Source organism: Pleurotus ostreatus (assembly GCF_014466165.1).
Source record: "Pleurotus ostreatus strain PC9 chromosome Unknown scaffold_7, whole genome shotgun sequence".
Taxonomy (NCBI): Eukaryota; Fungi; Basidiomycota; class Agaricomycetes; order Agaricales; family Pleurotaceae; genus Pleurotus; species Pleurotus ostreatus.
Window position 1 is genome coordinate 2,787,447 of NW_023503162.1, and position 19,347 is coordinate 2,806,793.

The 19,347-nt window shown below is 52.0% G+C and overlaps 8 protein-coding genes across 8 annotated transcripts; 2 read left to right on the plus strand and 6 right to left on the minus strand.

Moving 5' to 3' along the window:
* Positions 1-115: 115 nt before the first annotated feature.
* Positions 116-454, minus strand: PC9H_010209 (uncharacterized protein; the record flags this gene model as incomplete). Its single annotated transcript, XM_036779703.1, has 2 exons — positions 116-342; positions 403-454. The coding sequence occupies 2 exons, from the start codon at positions 452-454 to the stop codon at positions 116-118; spliced, it is 279 nt and encodes a 92-aa protein (XP_036629092.1).
* A 782-nt stretch (positions 455-1,236) lies between these two features.
* Positions 1,237-4,452, minus strand: PC9H_010210 (uncharacterized protein; the record flags this gene model as incomplete). The annotated part of the gene is made up of 13 exons (XM_036779704.1): positions 1,237-1,347; positions 1,399-1,610; positions 1,664-1,703; positions 1,756-1,830; positions 1,876-2,031; positions 2,085-2,774; positions 2,823-3,327; positions 3,382-3,656; positions 3,705-3,937; positions 3,998-4,026; positions 4,079-4,149; positions 4,198-4,372; positions 4,424-4,452. The coding sequence occupies 13 exons, from the start codon at positions 4,450-4,452 to the stop codon at positions 1,237-1,239; spliced, it is 2,601 nt and encodes an 866-aa protein (XP_036629093.1).
* A 1,338-nt stretch (positions 4,453-5,790) lies between these two features.
* On the minus strand, positions 5,791-6,429 carry PC9H_010211 (uncharacterized protein; the record flags this gene model as incomplete). Its single annotated transcript, XM_036779705.1, has 4 exons — positions 5,791-5,971; positions 6,033-6,094; positions 6,147-6,341; positions 6,391-6,429. 4 exons carry the CDS (start codon positions 6,427-6,429, stop codon positions 5,791-5,793), a joined length of 477 nt encoding a protein of 158 aa, XP_036629094.1.
* A 1,093-nt stretch (positions 6,430-7,522) lies between these two features.
* On the plus strand, positions 7,523-7,979 carry PC9H_010212 (uncharacterized protein; the record flags this gene model as incomplete). The annotated part of the gene is made up of 3 exons (XM_036779706.1): positions 7,523-7,678; positions 7,730-7,768; positions 7,827-7,979. 3 exons carry the CDS (start codon positions 7,523-7,525, stop codon positions 7,977-7,979), a joined length of 348 nt encoding a protein of 115 aa, XP_036629095.1.
* Positions 7,980-11,586: 3,607 nt separating this feature from the next.
* Positions 11,587-13,601, plus strand: PC9H_010213 (uncharacterized protein; the record flags this gene model as incomplete). The annotated part of the gene is made up of 3 exons (XM_036779707.1): positions 11,587-11,974; positions 12,022-12,924; positions 12,982-13,601. The coding sequence occupies 3 exons, from the start codon at positions 11,587-11,589 to the stop codon at positions 13,599-13,601; spliced, it is 1,911 nt and encodes a 636-aa protein (XP_036629096.1).
* A 354-nt stretch (positions 13,602-13,955) lies between these two features.
* On the minus strand, positions 13,956-15,435 carry PC9H_010214 (uncharacterized protein; the record flags this gene model as incomplete). The annotated part of the gene is made up of 3 exons (XM_036779708.1): positions 13,956-14,280; positions 14,411-14,457; positions 14,512-15,435. The coding sequence occupies 3 exons, from the start codon at positions 15,433-15,435 to the stop codon at positions 13,956-13,958; spliced, it is 1,296 nt and encodes a 431-aa protein (XP_036629097.1).
* A 706-nt stretch (positions 15,436-16,141) lies between these two features.
* On the minus strand, positions 16,142-16,736 carry PC9H_010215 (uncharacterized protein; the record flags this gene model as incomplete). Its single annotated transcript, XM_036779709.1, has 5 exons — positions 16,142-16,221; positions 16,282-16,310; positions 16,363-16,433; positions 16,482-16,656; positions 16,708-16,736. The coding sequence occupies 5 exons, from the start codon at positions 16,734-16,736 to the stop codon at positions 16,142-16,144; spliced, it is 384 nt and encodes a 127-aa protein (XP_036629098.1).
* Positions 16,737-18,090: 1,354 nt separating this feature from the next.
* On the minus strand, positions 18,091-18,800 carry PC9H_010216 (uncharacterized protein; the record flags this gene model as incomplete). The annotated part of the gene is made up of 2 exons (XM_036779710.1): positions 18,091-18,420; positions 18,468-18,800. 2 exons carry the CDS (start codon positions 18,798-18,800, stop codon positions 18,091-18,093), a joined length of 663 nt encoding a protein of 220 aa, XP_036629099.1.
* Positions 18,801-19,347: the final 547 nt, after the last annotated feature.

The following is a 19,347-nucleotide window of genomic DNA, read 5'->3' on the forward strand; positions in this document are numbered from 1 at the left end:
GCGGCGCGTCGTCAAGCAATATAAATGGACATGTCGTGTTACAAGGGAGGGAGAGTACGGAACAAAACGTTTAGGCCGCTACACTAGTAAAACAAAGGGAAGTCGATTGGCCATCTCAAGGCGTGGACCCCGATCCGGCCTTCGCGGATTTGAGGTTTCTCAAGGATGGAACGCGTGCCGCGCCGGTGATAGCTGTCTTCTTCCCAGCTCTCTGCCGCGCCGCAGTCGCCTCTTGTGGGAGCGTTGAGGAAACCTCCTTGGTCACAATGCTCGAAGAGGGTACTGGAGGGGGGTCGCCCCCACACCTTACACAGTATCTGGTCGACTCGCTGGTCCCAACATCTGGGGAATCGACAGTTGTCAGGAAATGCAGTCAGAACGTCAATAGGACCGCACACTTACTGAGGTTTACACCAGCAAGACAAATGTCACTGTTTTGAAAGATCAAAGACATGTCGTGTATGGCAGTGAGGGAACACTGACGAAGGTCCTTGAACATGAACGGTGTCGCCGCTACTGGGGAATCAAGGCAATGTCGGATGAATAGCGTCGAGGCAAGGCGAGAAGGGACAACGACACCCCCGAGTCCAGCCGGCTGCGAGGGTTACCTGAACCCAGCGCAACTATTGCGTCGCCAGAGGACCTCCAGGGTCCAGCTAGCTGCGAGGGTTGCCAGAACCCATCCCGATGTCGCTGCGACCGAGGCAATGGTTGAGGTGAAGTCGGGATGAGTGGCGGCTTCAAGCGCCCATTTCCTCATCAACCGTGTGATGAACCACGTGTCTTTCTCGGTCTCGTGCCTCCTTGTGCTCCTTGGTTCAACGCGCCTTGAACGCGATCGAGTGTACAATGGTTCATACACCAATACGTAGAATAGGTCGTCCTCGCGGCGTGCCTACAGACATCCAGCGGTTCGTGCAATGGTTCATGCAATGGTTCGTGCAAGGGCTCACTCGCTGATCACCCACTTAAACTTGCATGGCGCGTAATCCTTCCCTCCTACATATATCCATGGTCAGATGAGTGCGCTGGTAAACCCCGAACGTCGAAGGAAGTGCTGGGAGGCGTTCAAGTAGAAAGAGTTGCAGCAAGAGAAGAGGTAGGGGCGGTCTGTCTATCCATGCAAGAGATGTGGCAACAGTAGAGATAGGGGCACTGCCTAGATGGCAGTCAGAACACCCTGGTGAATTACAGATCCGACATGTAGGTACAAAAGCCTGTAAGCAAGACCTCTTATCACACTCCGCCGCTTGGCTTCTCCCGCGAAGGAAAGTCTTGAACGTATTGCTCTCTTAGCATATCTGCTGGCACCAAAATTTGCAGGTAGTTCATAGCGAATAGCCAAGTCTGCGACACCGTTTAGTGGAGACCAAGTGATGTACGCCATCCAAGACTTACCACGCACGGGCCGTTTACATGTGCTTGCAACTCTGCGGTCACCAGCACGATAGTCCCAGGCCTCAACGCATCGTACTGCTCCCAGGGTCGTACGAGCCGTCTCTTCGCGTCGTATATTGGCAGTTGAACCAGCATTCTCTCGCCATCATCAAAGTCTTCGCTTTTGAAGTCGGGCAACAACGACCGTTCGTATCCGGTGTATACTGTCGCCGCTGCATTCGCTCGCTTCGTAACTCAAGTCAAGGTACAGAGGCATGATACTCACAGTTTGAAGGTGAAGCAGGCGGTGCAAAGAAAGGTAGTTCCTGAATCCCGTAGACTGTGAGGACGGCGTTTTGGAATACACCTGCGTCGTACCTCATATTTGCTAGGCATCCTGACGTGCAATAGGTCTGTATTGGTCCCAGGGAAGGGATATCGGCCAGTCTGACTCTGCAACGTATCAGGACGGAGTTTATCTCGGACAGGGCCACGCACGGGGATGAGACCTGAGCTCCGGCAAAGCGATTGTACCAGGCCCTCGAGAGTTTGAATCTGGTGTGAATACATGGTATTCAAGAATGGAGCTTCGTCGCCTGGAGGTCCCAGGACGAGCATGTCCTTGATTTTTTTCCCCTTTCGCACGGGGAGCCGCTATTCGTAGACGACGATCAGCCTGAGCGTGACTTTTGTTCATGACCACTTACGGTCATATCATCCCCCCGGGCGCTATGTTTAGAACCCATTGCTGCGGGTAGGATCCGCCCAACGTAGTTAGCGCGCCACGATGTTCCAATCGGATTCACGTATATGCAACTGGCCCTCAAATTTGGGTCCTTTCTGTCAAAGTGAAGGCCCGGCTCTGCATAAGCCACCAGTCGCATCAAGGGGATATGCGACAAAAGATGTTCGGCCTTCACGAGGAGCTGCTCCAGAGTACCGGTGGGGAGGCTCATTGGTGGAGAAGGATCGACAATGGAGTTGTAGAAACCGCAGTCGACGTTGCGACATTCACCCAGTAAGGACAGAATCCACGCCATCGGCCGGGCGAACATATTTTTTTCACAACGACATGGATCCTGTTTCAAATCTAACCCTCCCCAAGTCACCACATCGACGCCGATACCGGATGCCGTCGATCGAGGTTTCCTGGAACAATAAACGCCGCAGCATTCTCCTAAGATGTCGCCATCGAGACTTCTGCGCAAGGAGGTGGTCCGTGGAATCGAGAATGATTGTCTGCCTGCTCCTATGATGCCTGCTTCCGACCAGGGCGTGTAGAAGCTATAAATGGAAGAGTTGGTTAAGAAAGTCATAGACGAAGTACGTCGCGAGTGAAGCGGCACATTCAGAGAGCTGCGACCCCAGCTCTCGTACAGTTGTATATAAACCGCGTCCTAGCCGAAGGTTTAGCGTTGCGAGCAGGCAAAAGACACTATCCGTACGTTTTGATGTTTGAAGACCCATCCTTTCTCGCAACCGTCTCCCCCCTCAATTCGCGTCTCGAGATCGTAACCGAATAGCAAGATGAGCGCGTGTACCTCGCGGAAGGAAGCCAAGGGTACGGCGATATCCAGACGATCGACTGTTAGCGCTTGCCCGAAAAGAATGTTGAAGGGCACGTCTCCGAATATCAACCCTTTGGCGTCCGACAAGGCTTGGAAGAGACGTGGCAGGGCCTCCGTAGGCCAGAACTTCGAAAGCCCGGAAACCACCTGACGGTGCAGCAGTTGATGGACAGCACGCCGCAATAAACCCTTCCCTTTGATAGCAGCCATCCAAGTTGCCATCGGCGCCTCGGCCAACACCTTTTCCCAGAGCTCAATGGGCAAGCGAGAATCGCCCTTGTGGTCAGTTGCGCTTGTCACAGAAGGAATGCGTACGTGGACGCAAGGAGTCACTGGTGCTTCGACAGGAAATGAGCTGTTTATTGTTATCTTTGACATCGCCCTGCAACATCGTCAAACCAAAAATTCGTTCTTCATAGCTGTGCCAGTCACTTACCTCGTGAAAGCCAGCAAAAATTCGACCTGCATGTCATGGTTCATGTCCAGTAATCCGCCTTCCTCTTTTTGAGCCACCACAAGCATATTGTCGTACCATGCTTCGGAAGGAGGAAGATACTGCATCACGGCCGTGTTGAGAGCCCCGTTGCGCTCATGTGGTCGGCGAAAGATACATGTATACATGGTCTTGTGAGCACACGCCTTCGAAGCCACTGCATCGACCGCGACAACTATACGATTCTCTGTTGCATCGTGGACAACGCCGTACCATTTCTGACATTGCCTCTTAGCCGATGTTCATTTTACGCAATATGGTCATACCTGAGGCCGAACCCAATCCTCCGTTGCCAGACAATCAACGTTGTGCGTTTCGGATGTCGGTCGCTGTGTCTCAACGTCGACTATACGCGGTTCTCGACAGGCCACAGAGAACCACAGACATCTGACGACACGACGAGAGGCAGGCACGACGATGCTCGAAGTGGGTACTGGATGGGGGTCACACGAACCCCCGCATCGTTCACAGTGTCTGATAATGTCACTCGACGTGACATCTAGGAAGTGGATGGGTGTCAGAAAACGCAGCTTGAACGTATGTAGGACCGCACACTTACTGAGGTTTACACCAGCGAGACAAATGTCACTGTTTTGAAAGATCAAAGACACGTCGTGTATGGCAGTGAGGGAACACTTACGAAGGTCCTTGAACATGAACGGAATATACCTTATTGCTAAAGAAAGGGAAGTACACTTCGATGTGCTCTCTCTGTGGATCGTCAGCACGTAGATTAGGCCGAGGAGCATGACGAAATACCTCGTGAGCTAAGAGGGTGCCAACATCCCAAATACGTTTCTCGCCAGAATCTGCTACGAAATGAATGGTGACGGACGAGCTTGCGGAAAGCAGTTTCCCCGAAAATGCGATATGAGTGAGCAACAAAGACTCAAATTCTATGTCGTATACAAGATCGCCAGGGCACACTCTGGCCCTAGTTACGTTTAGAACAGCCCGGGGCATGGGAGAAGAGGAAGAAACTCACCAAATCGAGTTTCTAACGAAGGAAGCCATTCGAGAAGTTGAGGGAACAGAAACAAAGGACAAAGAGGGACGCGCTTTATACATGAGCAATTCGGGCCACGTGAGCAAACATGAGGCAGACGAATGCGACTCTAGCAGTAAAGTTCGGTATGGACTGCCGAACACGCCCGCGCAGCTACGCAAAGAATAAAAATGACTGGATTCTCTGTCGAAGTGAGGTCCGGTGGGTTTTGCCGAACGAGATCCTAGGAGAGCGGGCACCCGACGAGTAACAGAGACCAGGTGTCAGCGAGGGCTCGTTCGTCGAGGCTTCAAAGTCTCCGTGGCGAAACGACACATATGTGCAACGTAGTGGAGGTCATTTCGATATGAACGGCGTCGAGACGATAAGAGCATGTGGCAAGGGTTACTAGAACCCACGGTTCCAACGCCCGAGGCGTCTGGCTAACTGATAGGGTAACTAAAGACTACTCCGGTGTCGCCGCTACTGGGGAGGCAATGTCGGATGAATAGCGTCGAGGCAAGGCGAGAAGGGACAACGACACCCCCGAGTCCAGCCGGCTGCGAGGGTTACCTGAACCCAGCGCAACTATTGCGTCGCCAGAGGACCTCCAGGGTCCAGCTAGCTGCGAGGGTTGCCAGAACCCATCCCGATGTCGCTGCGACCGAGGCAATGGTTGAGGTGAAGTCGGGATGAGTGGCGGCTTCAAGCGCCCATTTCCTCATCAACCAGTGTGACGAACCACGTGTCTTTCTCGGTCTCGTGCCTCCTTGTGCTCCTTGGTTCAACGCGCCTTGAACGCGATCGAGTGTACAATGGTTCATACACCAATACGTAGAATAGGTCGTCCTCGCGGCGTGCCTACAGACATCCAGCGGTTCGTGCAATGGTTCATACAATGGTTCGTGCAACCTTTGGCATGTGCGTACGCACATCCGGTGGTTCGTACAATGGTTCGTACAGACGGATATCCAGTGGCTTGTGCAAGGGTTCGTACTCCGATGTACAGTTGTACCCTCCGCGTGTGCGTACAGACCGCCAGTGGTTCGTACATTGGTTCGTACATGCAGACATCCAGTGGTTCGTGCAAGGGCTCGTGCAGCGTTTGTGGTTCGTACATTGGTTCGTACAGGCAGACATCCAGTGGTTCGTGCAAGGGCTCGTGCAGCGTTTCGTGCGGCTGTTTGTACATTTACAAAGGTGTCGGGTGTGGCGAGCTTGACATACGAAGATTCCAATTAATTCGACATAAAATGCTCCTAGAATGCCTCCTAAGGAGATATCTGATACTTACAAACTACAAGTCCAAGAACAGACCATCGAACAATAGTGGATCTAATTCCTCCACACACATTTGAGCGGCAGAGTTACAGGGCTCGACTTCTCCATTGAACCATTCCACTAAATCCTTCGCGAAGTAATCCTCTGGAGGATGCTGAACGTGCTCGGCAAGTCGGACAAGGGTGTTGGAAAAGTAGGGGAACAAGGTCGTCTTCATACAGGTTCTCCTCTAGAAGGTCCCTTAGTGCTTGAGCCTCCTCAATAGTGCTAGGGACAGATGGAACATCGGGGAGGAGAAACTCGTAGCGGCTTGTTTCCAATTCCGTACGCATCCTGCTTCGGAATGCGATATTGAGGCACAAAGAGCAATATGTATGGCCACAGGGCAATCTATAGGAACGTTCATGGGGGGCACAGCGATGAGAGAAGTATTTATACTCACACAACAGGCAACTTCATCGGTCCAAGACAGATCCGGCACATCACCCTTTCCGAGAGTCTCGAGCTCATCTGCACCTTCTAATGAGACGTGAAGGACGGATACATCGACGGAAGGGCTTACCGTATCCCTGATAGTCTCGAGCCTTGCGACTTGCTCTTTGAGCCGAAGGACCTCCCCGTCGCCACCGTTTACGAGCTGACGCCAACAGTGAACAACGGTCAAACAATCAATCTACGGTACTCACGCTCTTTTGCGCTTGCCCAGCAGAGGCTCCTTGCGCCATACTGTCGAGCTGAAGGGCCGGAGGCTTCGCGGTGATGGAGGTTGGAGTTTGACAAAAGCAGGAGGCTCCATGTGCTGATCGTTGTCCAACTGTCGCAAAGTTGATGTCCAGAGCCCTCCTCCTCCGAGTCGGTCTCGTTTGAAATATCAGCTTTGCGAGGCCGACGACGGATACGAGTTCGGGCAGGAGACAGTGTCCCTACTAAGGAGAAATTTGTGACCACTTCCTCTTCTTGCGCATCGGGCCTGCCAGTCGATGATGCAAGAGGTCGCTGGTACGGATGGAAAGCTAGAGGGTGCATTAGTGAATGTTTGACCATGGTCTCCAACATCCGTGCCAATTAAGATCTTTAATGGAGAGCAGCACAAAGAGTGGATTTAGCCGCGACCTTGAAAATATTATCACGAACACGTGGTTTCTGGGATGGACGCAAGTGAGCAACAAGTGGATGGAATGGATGGAACATATAGAGCAACATCTGCTACTTGAACGAGAGGAAGAGACAGGAAACCACTGCTCCTACTGCTGCTACTGCTCCTAGAAGTCCCCCAGCCAACCAAGGGTTGATAAATTCAGTTGGGTGACGTCGGGAGAGGAAGACAACTACTGCTCCTACTGCTCCTAGAAAGCCGCCAGTCAACCAAAGGTTGACGAGTTCAGTCGGGTGACGTCGGGAGGTGGCGGAGCGATTGAGAAGATCACCTCTGTTTACGGGGACATCTAGTCGCGATCAGTTTGAGGAAACCAGTGGTAAGAATGCGGCTAACATTGCCGATAATACAATTGAGCGACATCGACTTGGGGACTGAGTTGTAGAGCTTCCTCCAGGAACAGCGAGACCGTGATAGTCATCGAGGGATGCCTGAAACTGAGACCTTGGGAATCAGGAAACGACCACCAAATGCGGGTGATACTCACCATATTACAACAACGACCATCTTCGGAAGAATTCAACGTTCGGAGGATAAGGAATGAGGAAGGAATGAAGAAGACGCGCCTCTCTTTCGTTATGATATAAAGGAAGAACGGCGCTTAATACCTCAAAGGCCATATAAATAGGGGAACGAGCCATGTACAGATCCGCCTCTTGACCATGGCATCCTCCAATATGGCCCTCTTGATCCCACACTCGTACAACTTGCGCTCGCGCAATAAGCAACCATCGGAAAAGGACGACCGTCGCTGTTCTCCCTATCGGTTTCGACATCGCACGGGAGTCCCAAACAAAGAGGCAGAAAGGCTCCAGAGGGTACGCCTTTGTCACTGAGCACAGGTCAGCTTCACTTCATGCATATCACAGATCGTTCGCGCTCCCGCTGCGCAAGCTAGGCCAAAAAAAGTGAGCCCGATAGCTGAATAAGAAGGTTTATGACACGCTCATACTGTAGTTCTCAAAGGGAAAGCACGTCAAGAAACCCGACAACCGACAGGAAAGTGGGGACACGACGACTCAGCAGGATGCTGCGAAGATCAAAGAGATTTTAAGGGATTTGAAGTCGGAACTGGAATGTCCGATTTGTCGCAAGCCTGTCCGAAATCCACACTTGTAAGTACCGTCCGCGCTACAATCATAGACCGTTTCACTGATGCAATACATACAGAGTCGGATGCGGACATTTGGCTTGCGGTAGCTGTCTCGTTAGTTGGTTTAAGAAGCAAAGTTCAAGGAACGTGCCATCCAGTTGTCCTTCATGCCGCCTAGTGGTGGATAAGAGACCGTGCGCAATGAAAAGCCTGACCAAGCTATATGCTTTGGCTAACAGCGGCGGTCCGAGGGGTACAAGAACGCGGAGCTTGACGAAACAGTGGGACTGCCTGTTTCCCGTGTTGAGTGAATGAACGAGCGCCGGAAGGAAGTAGAGACAATTTGTTGTACAGACAGTAAAACACTTGTTTGAATCTTCTATTCTGCTACAGGACGCGCGCAGACATCTAGCAGAAAAACTCAGTGAACAATGGATCATTTCGGGTTGCCGAGCACGCACCTTGAGCCATGTGCCATCCTTCGCGCATGTCAGCAGGATGTGCCGAAGGTCAAATGCGGGCTCCGTGGATTGGAAGAATGCAGCCTGACATTGCCTGCCGAACATCGAGTGGACTTGGGAGGATACCGGAAGCGAGGACCAGAGGACTGCCAGAGTCCACTTGATGGCGAGGGATATCAGAGAACAGTACAGCGATTCCAACGCCAGTGGACTGCCAGAGTCCAACCAGCTGCGAAGGTTACCAGAACCCAGCGCAAATACGGTTGCGTCGAAGTTTGCCAGGCGATGTGGGTTGACTGTGAGACGAAGTCTCGGACTGAAGTACAGTACTGACCACGTGATTGACCACGTGCCCGGCGCCAGGGGTCATCCATACATATTTGTTGTCTCAGTGAGCTTCTAGTATACGTGGACAGCCAATGATCTATACGATACGCGTGCGTTCGTGCCATCCATTGACTTGGGAAAGGACTCAATGACGAAATATTCAACGCACGTTGAGCACGACTGCTCAAGGCAATAGATACAACGTAGAATTGATGCAAAAGCAGTACATGTCGTGGATGATACAAGGTAGAAAAGGGAAACAATATAAGGTGACTTGGAAACAGCCTAAAGAGAGGGATCGGACTCGGTGGCCTCAATAAGAGACACCCCGGCCTCTGCCCCACCGTTAGCGGGTTCCTTCCGGGCCGTCTGAGGAAGAGACGGCTCGATGTTTACGGGCTGCGAGTCGGTGATAGGGATATTCTTCTTGGGCGTCCCATCAAGAGGCGGCTGGAGGTTCGCAGGCTGCGTGGCGCTGGTAGCAATCTCCTTCGGGGACACCACATTGAGAGACAGGTCGGATTTTGCGACCCTCAAGTTGCCAGGAGCTGGGCTGACAGCCAGTTCGCGCACATTCCATAGCTTAACTTCTATAAAGCGAGTCAGTCGCAGATAGTATCATCCATGGTATCAAACTCACTAATACGCAGTGTTGTATCCTTTGCAATCCCAGACAAAAAGGCGGCATTGGGCACGTGGGTTGGAGGAACGAAAATCAGGCGCTCTCCTCCTTTGGCCATCCCATCCAAATGGCCACTTAGCCCTATTATCGCTGAGCAAAGGTTGGTAGAATGAATGACGAGATACTAACCGTACAAAGCAAAATGGTCACCGATCGTGATACGCAGCTGGCAGTCCGGAATCAATATCAGGATAAGCAAGTGTGGGCGGGGACTCACTGGGGGCTTCTCGAAAGTGAGGGAGGCGAATTTCCTGAATGAACCCCCTTGCCAGACCTTCAAAACATAATAAACGTCTACTTTCGACCCGATCGTGATGGGGGCCCCGGTTCCTTTCACTCTATCCTCCGATTCGGGTACATTGAGACCCCCGGTATTTGCGATGCTCTCGGGGCGAGGGGTCGATGAATCCGCTAGCAAAACAGAGCCATCGGACTGGAGGCTCGTTGCCGTGTCGACGCGTTCCAGGTCAGGAGCGCCAGCCGCCTTAGTCTGCCTCCGTTTTGCGCCCTGACTCCTCAAAGGATGAGGTTCTTCTTCGTTCTTGCGCTTCTTCTGCTTCTGAGATGGCTTGGCTACGGCTGAGGATATGCTATTCGTCTCGCTAGTAGTGTCCGCAGCCTTTCGCTTCCTCGTTGCCTTATCAGAGTCGTTCGCTACCTTCCTGGTCGGCGCCTTGCGCCCCCTCCCGTCTTCCTCATCGTTGATTATGATGCTAGTTCTCCGGGCCTGTCGCGGAGGGTTTGCGCGGGCTCCAGCAGCCGCAGCAGGCCTGACAGGTGCAGGCTTCCTTTGTACATGGTCACCGACGCCATTGCCGCCATCAGCTACAAAATCATGCGTGAGTATAGAACAGAGCACGTTCACTCGTGCGAAGGAGTAGACACACCGGCAGGCATGGTGGTGATATTTGTCTTCTCTGGGGCGGAGTCACCAGCAGTGGTGGCAGTGGCAAGGACGGTGTCCACATCAGTGTCTAAAGTGACAACATGACAGGACAGGATCAGGGAAACAATACCAGGGAGACGCACCATAATGAAACCCAGAAACTGATACTGGACTAGAGGAATCAGGTCATCAGGTCAGCAAGGCCGCGGCAGGATATAGACGGCAGTGGCGTACTTGGGTCCGTCGTTAATGACACTGTAGGAGCCTTCAGCGCGGATTATATGTTTGAATCGGATTTGCTCGGTCTAAGAGACGGTGAGTTGGATGCAAGAACAAATGAAACAAAGGGGGCTGACCCTTCCTGGAGCCAGCCTTCCTAGCTCGAACGTTTGTAATACTCCCTCGTCATCATTGAACTGTAGAGAGAGGACGGAAATCTCTTTCCCCGAAGGTTGATCAGAATATTGTAGGGAAGTGATGTACCCGTCTTCTTCAAGGACGACGGGGGTCGTTGAATTGGCTTCGCTATAGCGAATCCTAGGTAGGAATGTTTCACATCAGTTGCATCGACAGACCAGGTCCAAAACGACGTGTACCAAAGTTTCTTGGTATTAGGCATGGAGAAAGTGTATCGGTGGCGCTGTGAGTTGGTGGAGGAAGGGTGATATGCTACCGGTTCCTTGCCTGATTAAATACACATTCAGCGAACAAAGCAGCTGTATAAAGACCTCTTGTGCCAGGTGGTCGAGGGCACACGCACGATTGATCGGAGGGCTCAAAACAATGGCCCCCTTGGACCCAAAATACTAAGTCCTCTGAACAACCGTCTTGACCAGCATGACCGCGGGTGCGCAAAGGTGTGCCGGGGGACCACAGCGAGAGCGTTGACCAGATGGATCCAGCGCGGACACCAGAACGCGAGGGTCACCAGAACCCAGCGCACCTATTTGAACGCCAATAGACTACCAGAGTCCAGCTGGCTGCGAGGGCTACCAGAACCCAGCACGAATGGTGTTTTCGTAAAGTTCGCCAGGTAGAACGCAATGATGAGATCGATCAACTTGAAAAGGAGCACGCAGTCATTGACACAAGCGCCCATCACGGGACTCACCAGGTGGAAGTGCAATGTGACAAGCGCATCGGACTACTCATTCAATCTCCGAATGAATCCTGACGGGTTTAGCCCAAGCTCCCAGTTGGCTCAAGCCTGACTCCTCCCCTGACTCCTGTCCACAGGTCCAATCCGTCTCACCAATATACACCCTAGCATCACAACGATGTCTCCGACTCCAACAACTCCCACCACTAGCTCCTGCGACGAGTATGATGAACTTGAAAGCGAACCAGACTCGCAACAACAGCAATCGCCTCAGAAGACCAAAACTAAGCAACGGCCGCGAACGCGTCGCTCAAACCACACCGTACTTGAAAATGCTTCGAAACAGCAGTCTAGCAAGGGCGAAGCTCATCAGAGACTACTTCTGCGATTGAGAGAGGCTGCGAGTGCCCGACGCAAAGCCAAGAAGACGAAATCCAATAGACATAGACCCGCTCTTTCCATTCGCCAACATAGACAAGAAGCTTTGGCTCGTATGCATCATCACTCTACGTCCAAGGCAGCCCCCTCCAATGTTCATGACAAGACAAAATCAGCACCTAATCCTCGTCAGTTCTGCCTCACATTGTCTATGTCAATGCTAACTACTTCTCAGCACCCACTTCCCATGGCAGTCTTCGAAGTGATGGCGAAGCTGTCACGCTAACGCACGACTATGTTGGCGACGATGGCTATCCGTTCGCGTCCACAAATACTACCCCTATGCGGCAGACGGCCAAGGATTCTCCAGTTGCCCATAATGACCTTCCCCGTAGCCCTGATGCCATTAGTCGCAGACTTCATTCCACCAGTCCAACACCCCGAACATTTCTTGCCGCAAATGATAGCGGGTCTCAACCCAGATCTCCCCAAACACCTGTCAGCGAATACGTGAACCAAGCATCCGTGACTCCCTCCCATGAAGTCCAACATGAGCCAAAGTTGCTGAATTCCACCATATCCGACCTTTTGACCTCGCAAACATCACTCTTGGAGTCCCCAAACACTGCAATCTCTGTCCTCAACCAAGTCTTAGCAAGCCTTCAGTCATCCTCCGGATCAACTCCACAAGAACTCTATTCAGAGTGGGCCAGCACATACGCTGCGTCACATGAATATGAAGCGGAGACAGTGGATTCAACATCCTCCCGCAGCAACCTGTCAAGCGGCTGCTGTTGGAGCAACAAACAGGAACTCAATCGAGCCATTCGAGCCACAGTCGCCGTTAAACGAGATACAATCCGCACACGCTTGGCCGAGCGAGCAACCTTGGCGGGACTCGTTTTCCCTGCTTCACAGTTTCCTTGGCACACCATGCGCTATACGCTATTTCAGCAAGGCTATCAAATGCTGAATATTCCTGACGAGGTCCCATTTCCCGGTCAGGAAACGCTAAAAACTGGGTATCGCGGACTGCATGGTCTGCCTACGAATTTATGCACATCTTGGATACGTTGCCTTCCAAGTGATACATCCCTTGGAGTCTCCTTTCATAAGCTTGAACCCGCAGCCGCCGATCGTAAGCTTTGTCATATCTACCAACTTTATGCAATTGAATTCTGACAATTGCATTCAGTCATGCGCAGCGGTCGCAAACCCGTCTTTGTTTGCGCGCCTCCCCACCCTGACTCTCTTCATCCAAATGCTAAGCAACTCTTCATCACAGAGACTCGGATGTGGCAGAACCGCAACGGCCCCCCGAGACGCATCGAAATGAATGAAGAATTGCTTGGCACATACGAAGCCCCCGCTGAGTCTGACACACAAATGGATGCGTTGTTGATGAGACGGAGTGGTGGATCCAAGGGAGTGTCTCACCTACACGGAAATTCCGAAGAGATGAGGGCCTTGTTGCAGAAAATCCTTGCGGCTCGCCCAAAGGCCAAGACTTCTGGAACATTCATTGTCAGTGACGACTCTACGGATGATGGGGTGTCCGATGAACCCAATAACGGAGGGTCCGATGAAATCGATGACGAGGGGTTTGACGAACTCGACGAGGAGGGGTCCGAGAGCCATTCCGCATTTTCAAGTGCCTCCGTGTCCCGCCAGCTTCTGCCTCTAATCAACACCCCTCATCCATCTCATCTCATCAGCCATCCTCGAAAGTCCCACAAACAAGCTAGCACTTCGCTTCAAGATGAGAATATGCCCCCTCCACCCTCAAAGAAGAAAAAAACCTCGCATCGGCTTTAGGATCATGACTGAGTAGCCCTACATAGTTACGGAACTTTAGCACCACACATAGCCTTCACGTGATTACCAGATTTGAGTACCACATTGAACTTTATGTTGTCATCAAGCATACCTTTCGTCTCGTCTCTTCAATGTGGTCCGCTTATCTACCAGCGCTTGTAGTATTGTAAAGCGGGCCCTTGACTAGATAATACGCAACGACGGCATTAGCGAAAGCCAGTCGAAAGATATTTATTAGCATCAATATAAGGGGACTGAGCGGCCACACGACTAAACCTAACAAAGGTCCGTACAAATCTTTACATAGTCGCTTGTACGTGCAATCGGTAGTTCAAGCAGTAATTTGATCGCTGGTCATGACAATAGTTGAAGGCGAGTGCTTTCGAAGTCGCGAATGAGAGCTGAAAGCCTGCGCGCGGTGACATTGCTGGGGAGATCAACAGCAAATGTGAGTTCAAGCTTCTTGCATATCGTTGGGACGATAACATGGACAACGATACGGTCTGGGAAATAGGAAGACGCTTGAAAGCAGCCCCGTGCGCGTGCGGGGCACCCGCGGAAATCGATGTCGACACGCAAGGACGAGTGCGCCGTGAATCCAGCCCAATCAGCCATCAACTCATCGTGGTGTAAGCGGAGGAGGAATGCGGCGAAACGCATGATATGTTCGCGATCATCTCTGGGTAAAACGTGGGGGGAGAGGTCGGGGGTCGTCAGCATGTATACATCTCGAGTAACTTGGCAATGTCGATGGTGTTGTTCCCAATCGCGACGTTGACACTCGTGCGAGCAGTAATATACTGACGAACATGCTCCGCAAAGCCATAACGACTTGTTGTTGCGACGTGACAATGCCCTGCACTTTCATTAAGTCAGCGGGATCGTAAGTCCAGAGATAGGGTTCACTCACAGTATTGCATCTGGGGTTCACTAGCTCCTTTGCGATGAAGGTGTGCAGTACACATTGCCTCGCAATGTCAACGACACGAGCGCTACGATAGTCCGATGAGGAGACGACTTCTAAGGCAACACGTAAAAAAGGAAGACGCGTGCACTGCGTCACAACTTCAAACAGAAGTATATCCAGCGGGGAGAGCGTATCATCCTGATTGGCTCCTATGCCTTCATCAATGAGCGAAAGAAGATTCTTCATCCCTTGCCTTCGACCACGCGTGCATAACATGAGGATATCGAGGCAACTTCGGAACCCAGAATTGGAGTAGCCACGATCTAGTTGCGCAGAGTAACAGAACACCATCGTATGCATCATAAGCCGCATGTTCTTGTAGCGTGAAAAGCTAGAAGACTGTGGGAGGGGAGTCGAGACAAAGGCACGTCGAATCAGCTCGACCAACTTGAAAACGAAACTGCTTGTAGTGTAGTCTACATTCGAAGAAGAAGGAAGAAGATTCTTCAGCGCTATCCAGGCGCAGTTGGATAGACGCTGGGGTACCCGCTGCGAGTCGGAGGAAGTATAGCTAAGGATCGCGTCGATCAGGCCGACAATTTGGACTTCGTGGAGGTGATTGTTGAAGGTATGACATTCCCATACATCGACCGCGAGGGGTAGGAACGAGCGGACGGTCCGCGCTCGACTGGTGATGCAAAGGGTGATGTCGGCCTTTCCACTAGTAGGATCAACGCATCCTTGGGATAGAAAGGTGTTGATGAAGTCCATCGCAGTCTGGAACCGACGTTGCGAGGATGAGACTAGAGCATGGCTGGGTTGATTAGGGGAGAAGGTATGAATTGGTGAAAGATGGCTGGCGTAGCATGAGCTGATGAGCTGCTTGGTCATGGCAATGAGGGCGGGTATATGTTTCGTCAACCGCATCGCGAACAGCCTACAATAAGTGACCTCCGAAGGGCGGGAAGAAAGCGGTCGGCGTAGAATGCTCGTGGCGAGAAGAAGCCTCCCCGCCACTAGCATGTCATTGTCTTGATGTTCAAAGATGCGAGAGAACAGGCGTAAGACAAAAGCTCGATTGGTCGGATGAACATTGCGGGCGACAGAAAGCCGTCTTTGAAAACGAGGGAATTGATGGTGACGGCTGGCACATTTTGAAACGATGGTGAGTCGCACCATCTCGAAGCGGGGGTAGGTAGAAGTGGGATTCAAGTGCCCAAGGTCTTATAAAGCAGGTGGGGACAAAGGACGCCTCGTGTTCGTGGCGGAGGGTGTCACAGCATTGCAAGCTGGCGCAGACGAGCCACTTGGTAAAGGACCGATGAAGTTATGCGAGGCCGAAGTCCCGCCGATTCGAGAGGTAAACACAGCCCGGTGATAAAGTGACGCACGTCGCGGCGCGTCGCCGAGCAATATAAATGGACATGTCGTTATTCAAGCGGGGGGAAAGTACGGAACAAAACGCTTAAGCCGCTACACTAGTAAAACAAAGGGAAGTCGAGTGGCCATCCCGCCTTCCCAGCTTTGAGCTTTCTCAAGGATGGAACGCGTGCCGCGACGGTGATAGCTCTCTTCTTCCCAACTCTTTTCCGCGCCGCAGTCGCCTCTTGTGGGACCGTTGAGACCTCCTTGGTCACAATGCTCGAAGGGGTGCTGGAGGGGGGTCGCCCCCACACCTTACACAGTATCTGGTCGACTCGCTGGTCCCAACATCTGGGGAATCGACAGTTGTCAGGAAATGCAGTCAGAACGTCAATAGGACCGCACACTTACTGAGGTTTACACCAGCGAGACAAATGTCACTGTTTTGAAAGATCAAAGACACGTCGTGTATGGCAGTGAGGGAACACTTACGAAGGTCCTTGAACATGAACGGAATATACCTTATTGCTAAAGAAAGGGAAGTACACTTCGATGTGCTCTCTCTGTGGATCGTCAGCACGTAGATTAGGCCGAGGAGCATGACGAAATACCTCGTGAGCTAAGAGGGTGCCAACATCCCAAATACGTTTCTCGCCAGAATCTGCTACGAAATGAATGGTGACGGACGAGCTTGCGGAAAGCAGTTTCCCCGAAAATGCGATATGAGTGAGCAACAAAGACTCAAATTCTATGTCGTATACAAGATCGCCAGGGCACACTCTGGCCCTAGTTACGTTTAGAACAGCCCGGGGCATGGGAGAAGAGGAAGAAACTCACCAAATCGAGTTTCTAACGAAGGAAGCCATTCGAGAAGTTGAGGGAACAGAAACAAAGGACAAAGAGGGACGCGCTTTATACATGAGCAATTCGGGCCACGTGAGCAAACATGAGGCAGACGAATGCGACTCTAGCAGTAAAGTTCGGTATGGACTGCCGAACACGCCCGCGCAGCTACGCAAAGAATAAAAATGACTGGATTCTCTGTCGAAGTGAGGTCCGGTGGGTTTTGCCGAACGAGATCCTAGGAGAGCGGGCACCCGACGAGTAACAGAGACCAGGTGTCAGCGAGGGCTCGTTCGTCGAGGCTTCAAAGTCTCCGTGGCGAAACGACACATATGTGCAACGTAGTGGAGGTCATTTCGATATGAACGGCGTCGAGACGATAAGAGCATGTGGCAAGGGTTACTAGAACCCACGGTTCCAACGCCCGAGGCGTCTGGCTAACTGATAGGGTAACTAAAGACTACTCCGGTGTCGCCGCTACTGGGGAGGCAATGTCGGATGAATAGCGTCGAGGCAAGGCGAGAAGGGACAACGACACCCCCGAGTCCAGCCGGCTGCGAGGGTTACCTGAGCCCAGCGCAACTATTGCGTCGCCAGAGGACCTCCAGGGTCCAGCTAGCTGCGAGGGTTGCCAGAACCCATCCCGATGTCGCTGCGACCGAGGCAATGGTTGAGGTGAAGTCGGGATGAGTGGCGGCTTCAAGCGCCCATTTCCTCATCAACCAGTGTGACGAACCACGTGTCTTTCTCGGTCTCGTGCCTCCTTGTGCTCCTTGGTTCAACGCGCCTTGAACGCGATCGAGTGTACAATGGTTCATACACCAATACGTAGAATAGGTCGTCCTCGCGGCGTGCCTACAGACATCCAGCGGTTCGTGCAATGGTTCATACAATGGTTCGTGCAACCTTTGGCATGTGCGTACGCACATCCGGTGGTTCGTACAATGGTTCGTACAGACGGATATCCAGTGGCTTGTGCAAGGGTTCGTACTCCGATGTACAGTTGTACCCTCCGCGTGTGCGTACAGACCGCCAGTGGTTCGTACATTGGTTCGTACATGCAGACATCCAGTGGTTCGTGCAAGGGCTCGTGCAGCGTTTGTGGTTCGTACATTGGTTCATACAGGCAGACATCCAGTGGTTCGTGCAAGGGCTCGTGCAGCGTTTCGTGCGGCTGTTTGTACATTTACAAAGGTGTCGGGTGTGGCGAGCTTACTTGACATACGAAGATTCCAATTAATTCGGCATAAAATGCTCCTGGAATACCTCCTATGGGCTAAGGGGCTAGCTCGCTTTCCGGTGGCGCCTTGAATTCAAATCTCGACAGACAACGAATGCTCGCAAACATGTAAACAGTATGAATCTATCTAAATATACCTATCCGTCACATTTCCCTTTCCTTTTTGACAGCGAGCGATCATATGTCTCTTTCTTAACCCAGCTAGGTTTCCCTTTGCTCACGGTCAAGTAGCGAAGCCTACCATTAATGAATGTAGAGAAACCTTGTTGCACCGGTTTCCAACCTTCGACCCAGATCCACATATCGGTCTCCGTCCCAAAGGTATGGACAAAGAGGTCGTATTCTTCGGGCGATGCCTCAGAGTGGAATGTATCAGGTGGGTGAGGGAGTGGTAGGGCACCACATGATGCAAACCAAACCGTCACGACGTCAGGACACTTCGAATGATGTCTACGCTCAAAATATGCCTAGTCTCGTGAATAAGCAGGTTTCAGAACAGAGCGGCGACACTCACGGATCTGTTCTCCGAAGCTGGGTCGCTAGGAACCGGACCAACTGGATCGGTGGCATCGAGGGAATGGGTGGGTGTCAATTGCGCCTTTGGCTCGTAACCCTCCTCGTCGACCTGCACTTTGAGGCAATCAGAGACAGGCGTGGTGGGCGCGGTGGGTTTGGTTGTTGTCGTGGATTGTCCACTTGATGGGGGAGTTGCACTGGTGCATGATGAGTACCTTGGTGCCGTGATAAAGCCTGAGGGGATGAGTGTTAATACAGTTACAGAATGCACTGGTGCACTCGGCAGCGATACTGCATAGCGACGTTGAACGACAGTTCGGTAGGGCGGCATGGTGGACGAGAATGAAAGAAGGCCACTGGGTGCTAAAGCTCTCAAGCTTAAAGCGCTAACTTGCTGTCCGGAGTATGTCACGTTGCAGTTTAAAGATCCGACAAGTGGCCCTAGGAGGGAGTCTGGTCAGCTGCGAGCTTTCCGCCTGTCGTGCTCTCTATCCTGGGCAAGTGTCTCTTTCTAAGCAAGCCCGAAGTCACCCCTGGTATTCTTTGAAACAGTAGATGACTGTCAAACGTCTTCCTGCCGTCTGTGTTATCACTATTAACTGTATTATTAACCGTATTATAAACACTATGTCCCCATTTCGTTGGCTTATGTTTCGCCATGCCTCACCTTTTGTTCAAGGTCGAAGCGAAGCGAGGCTGGGTTGATACCATGCGGATGCGGACGCCAGGGAGAAAGGAGGCAAGCGTAATAATGTGAAACACGTCATCTGCGTTGGACAATTACAACATCTTTTTCCCAGTCATGTTGCCACCACTGACCATCCTCGCACAACCATTTCACCGACACTGCCTTGCTCATTGCTTCCCTATAAAACCTG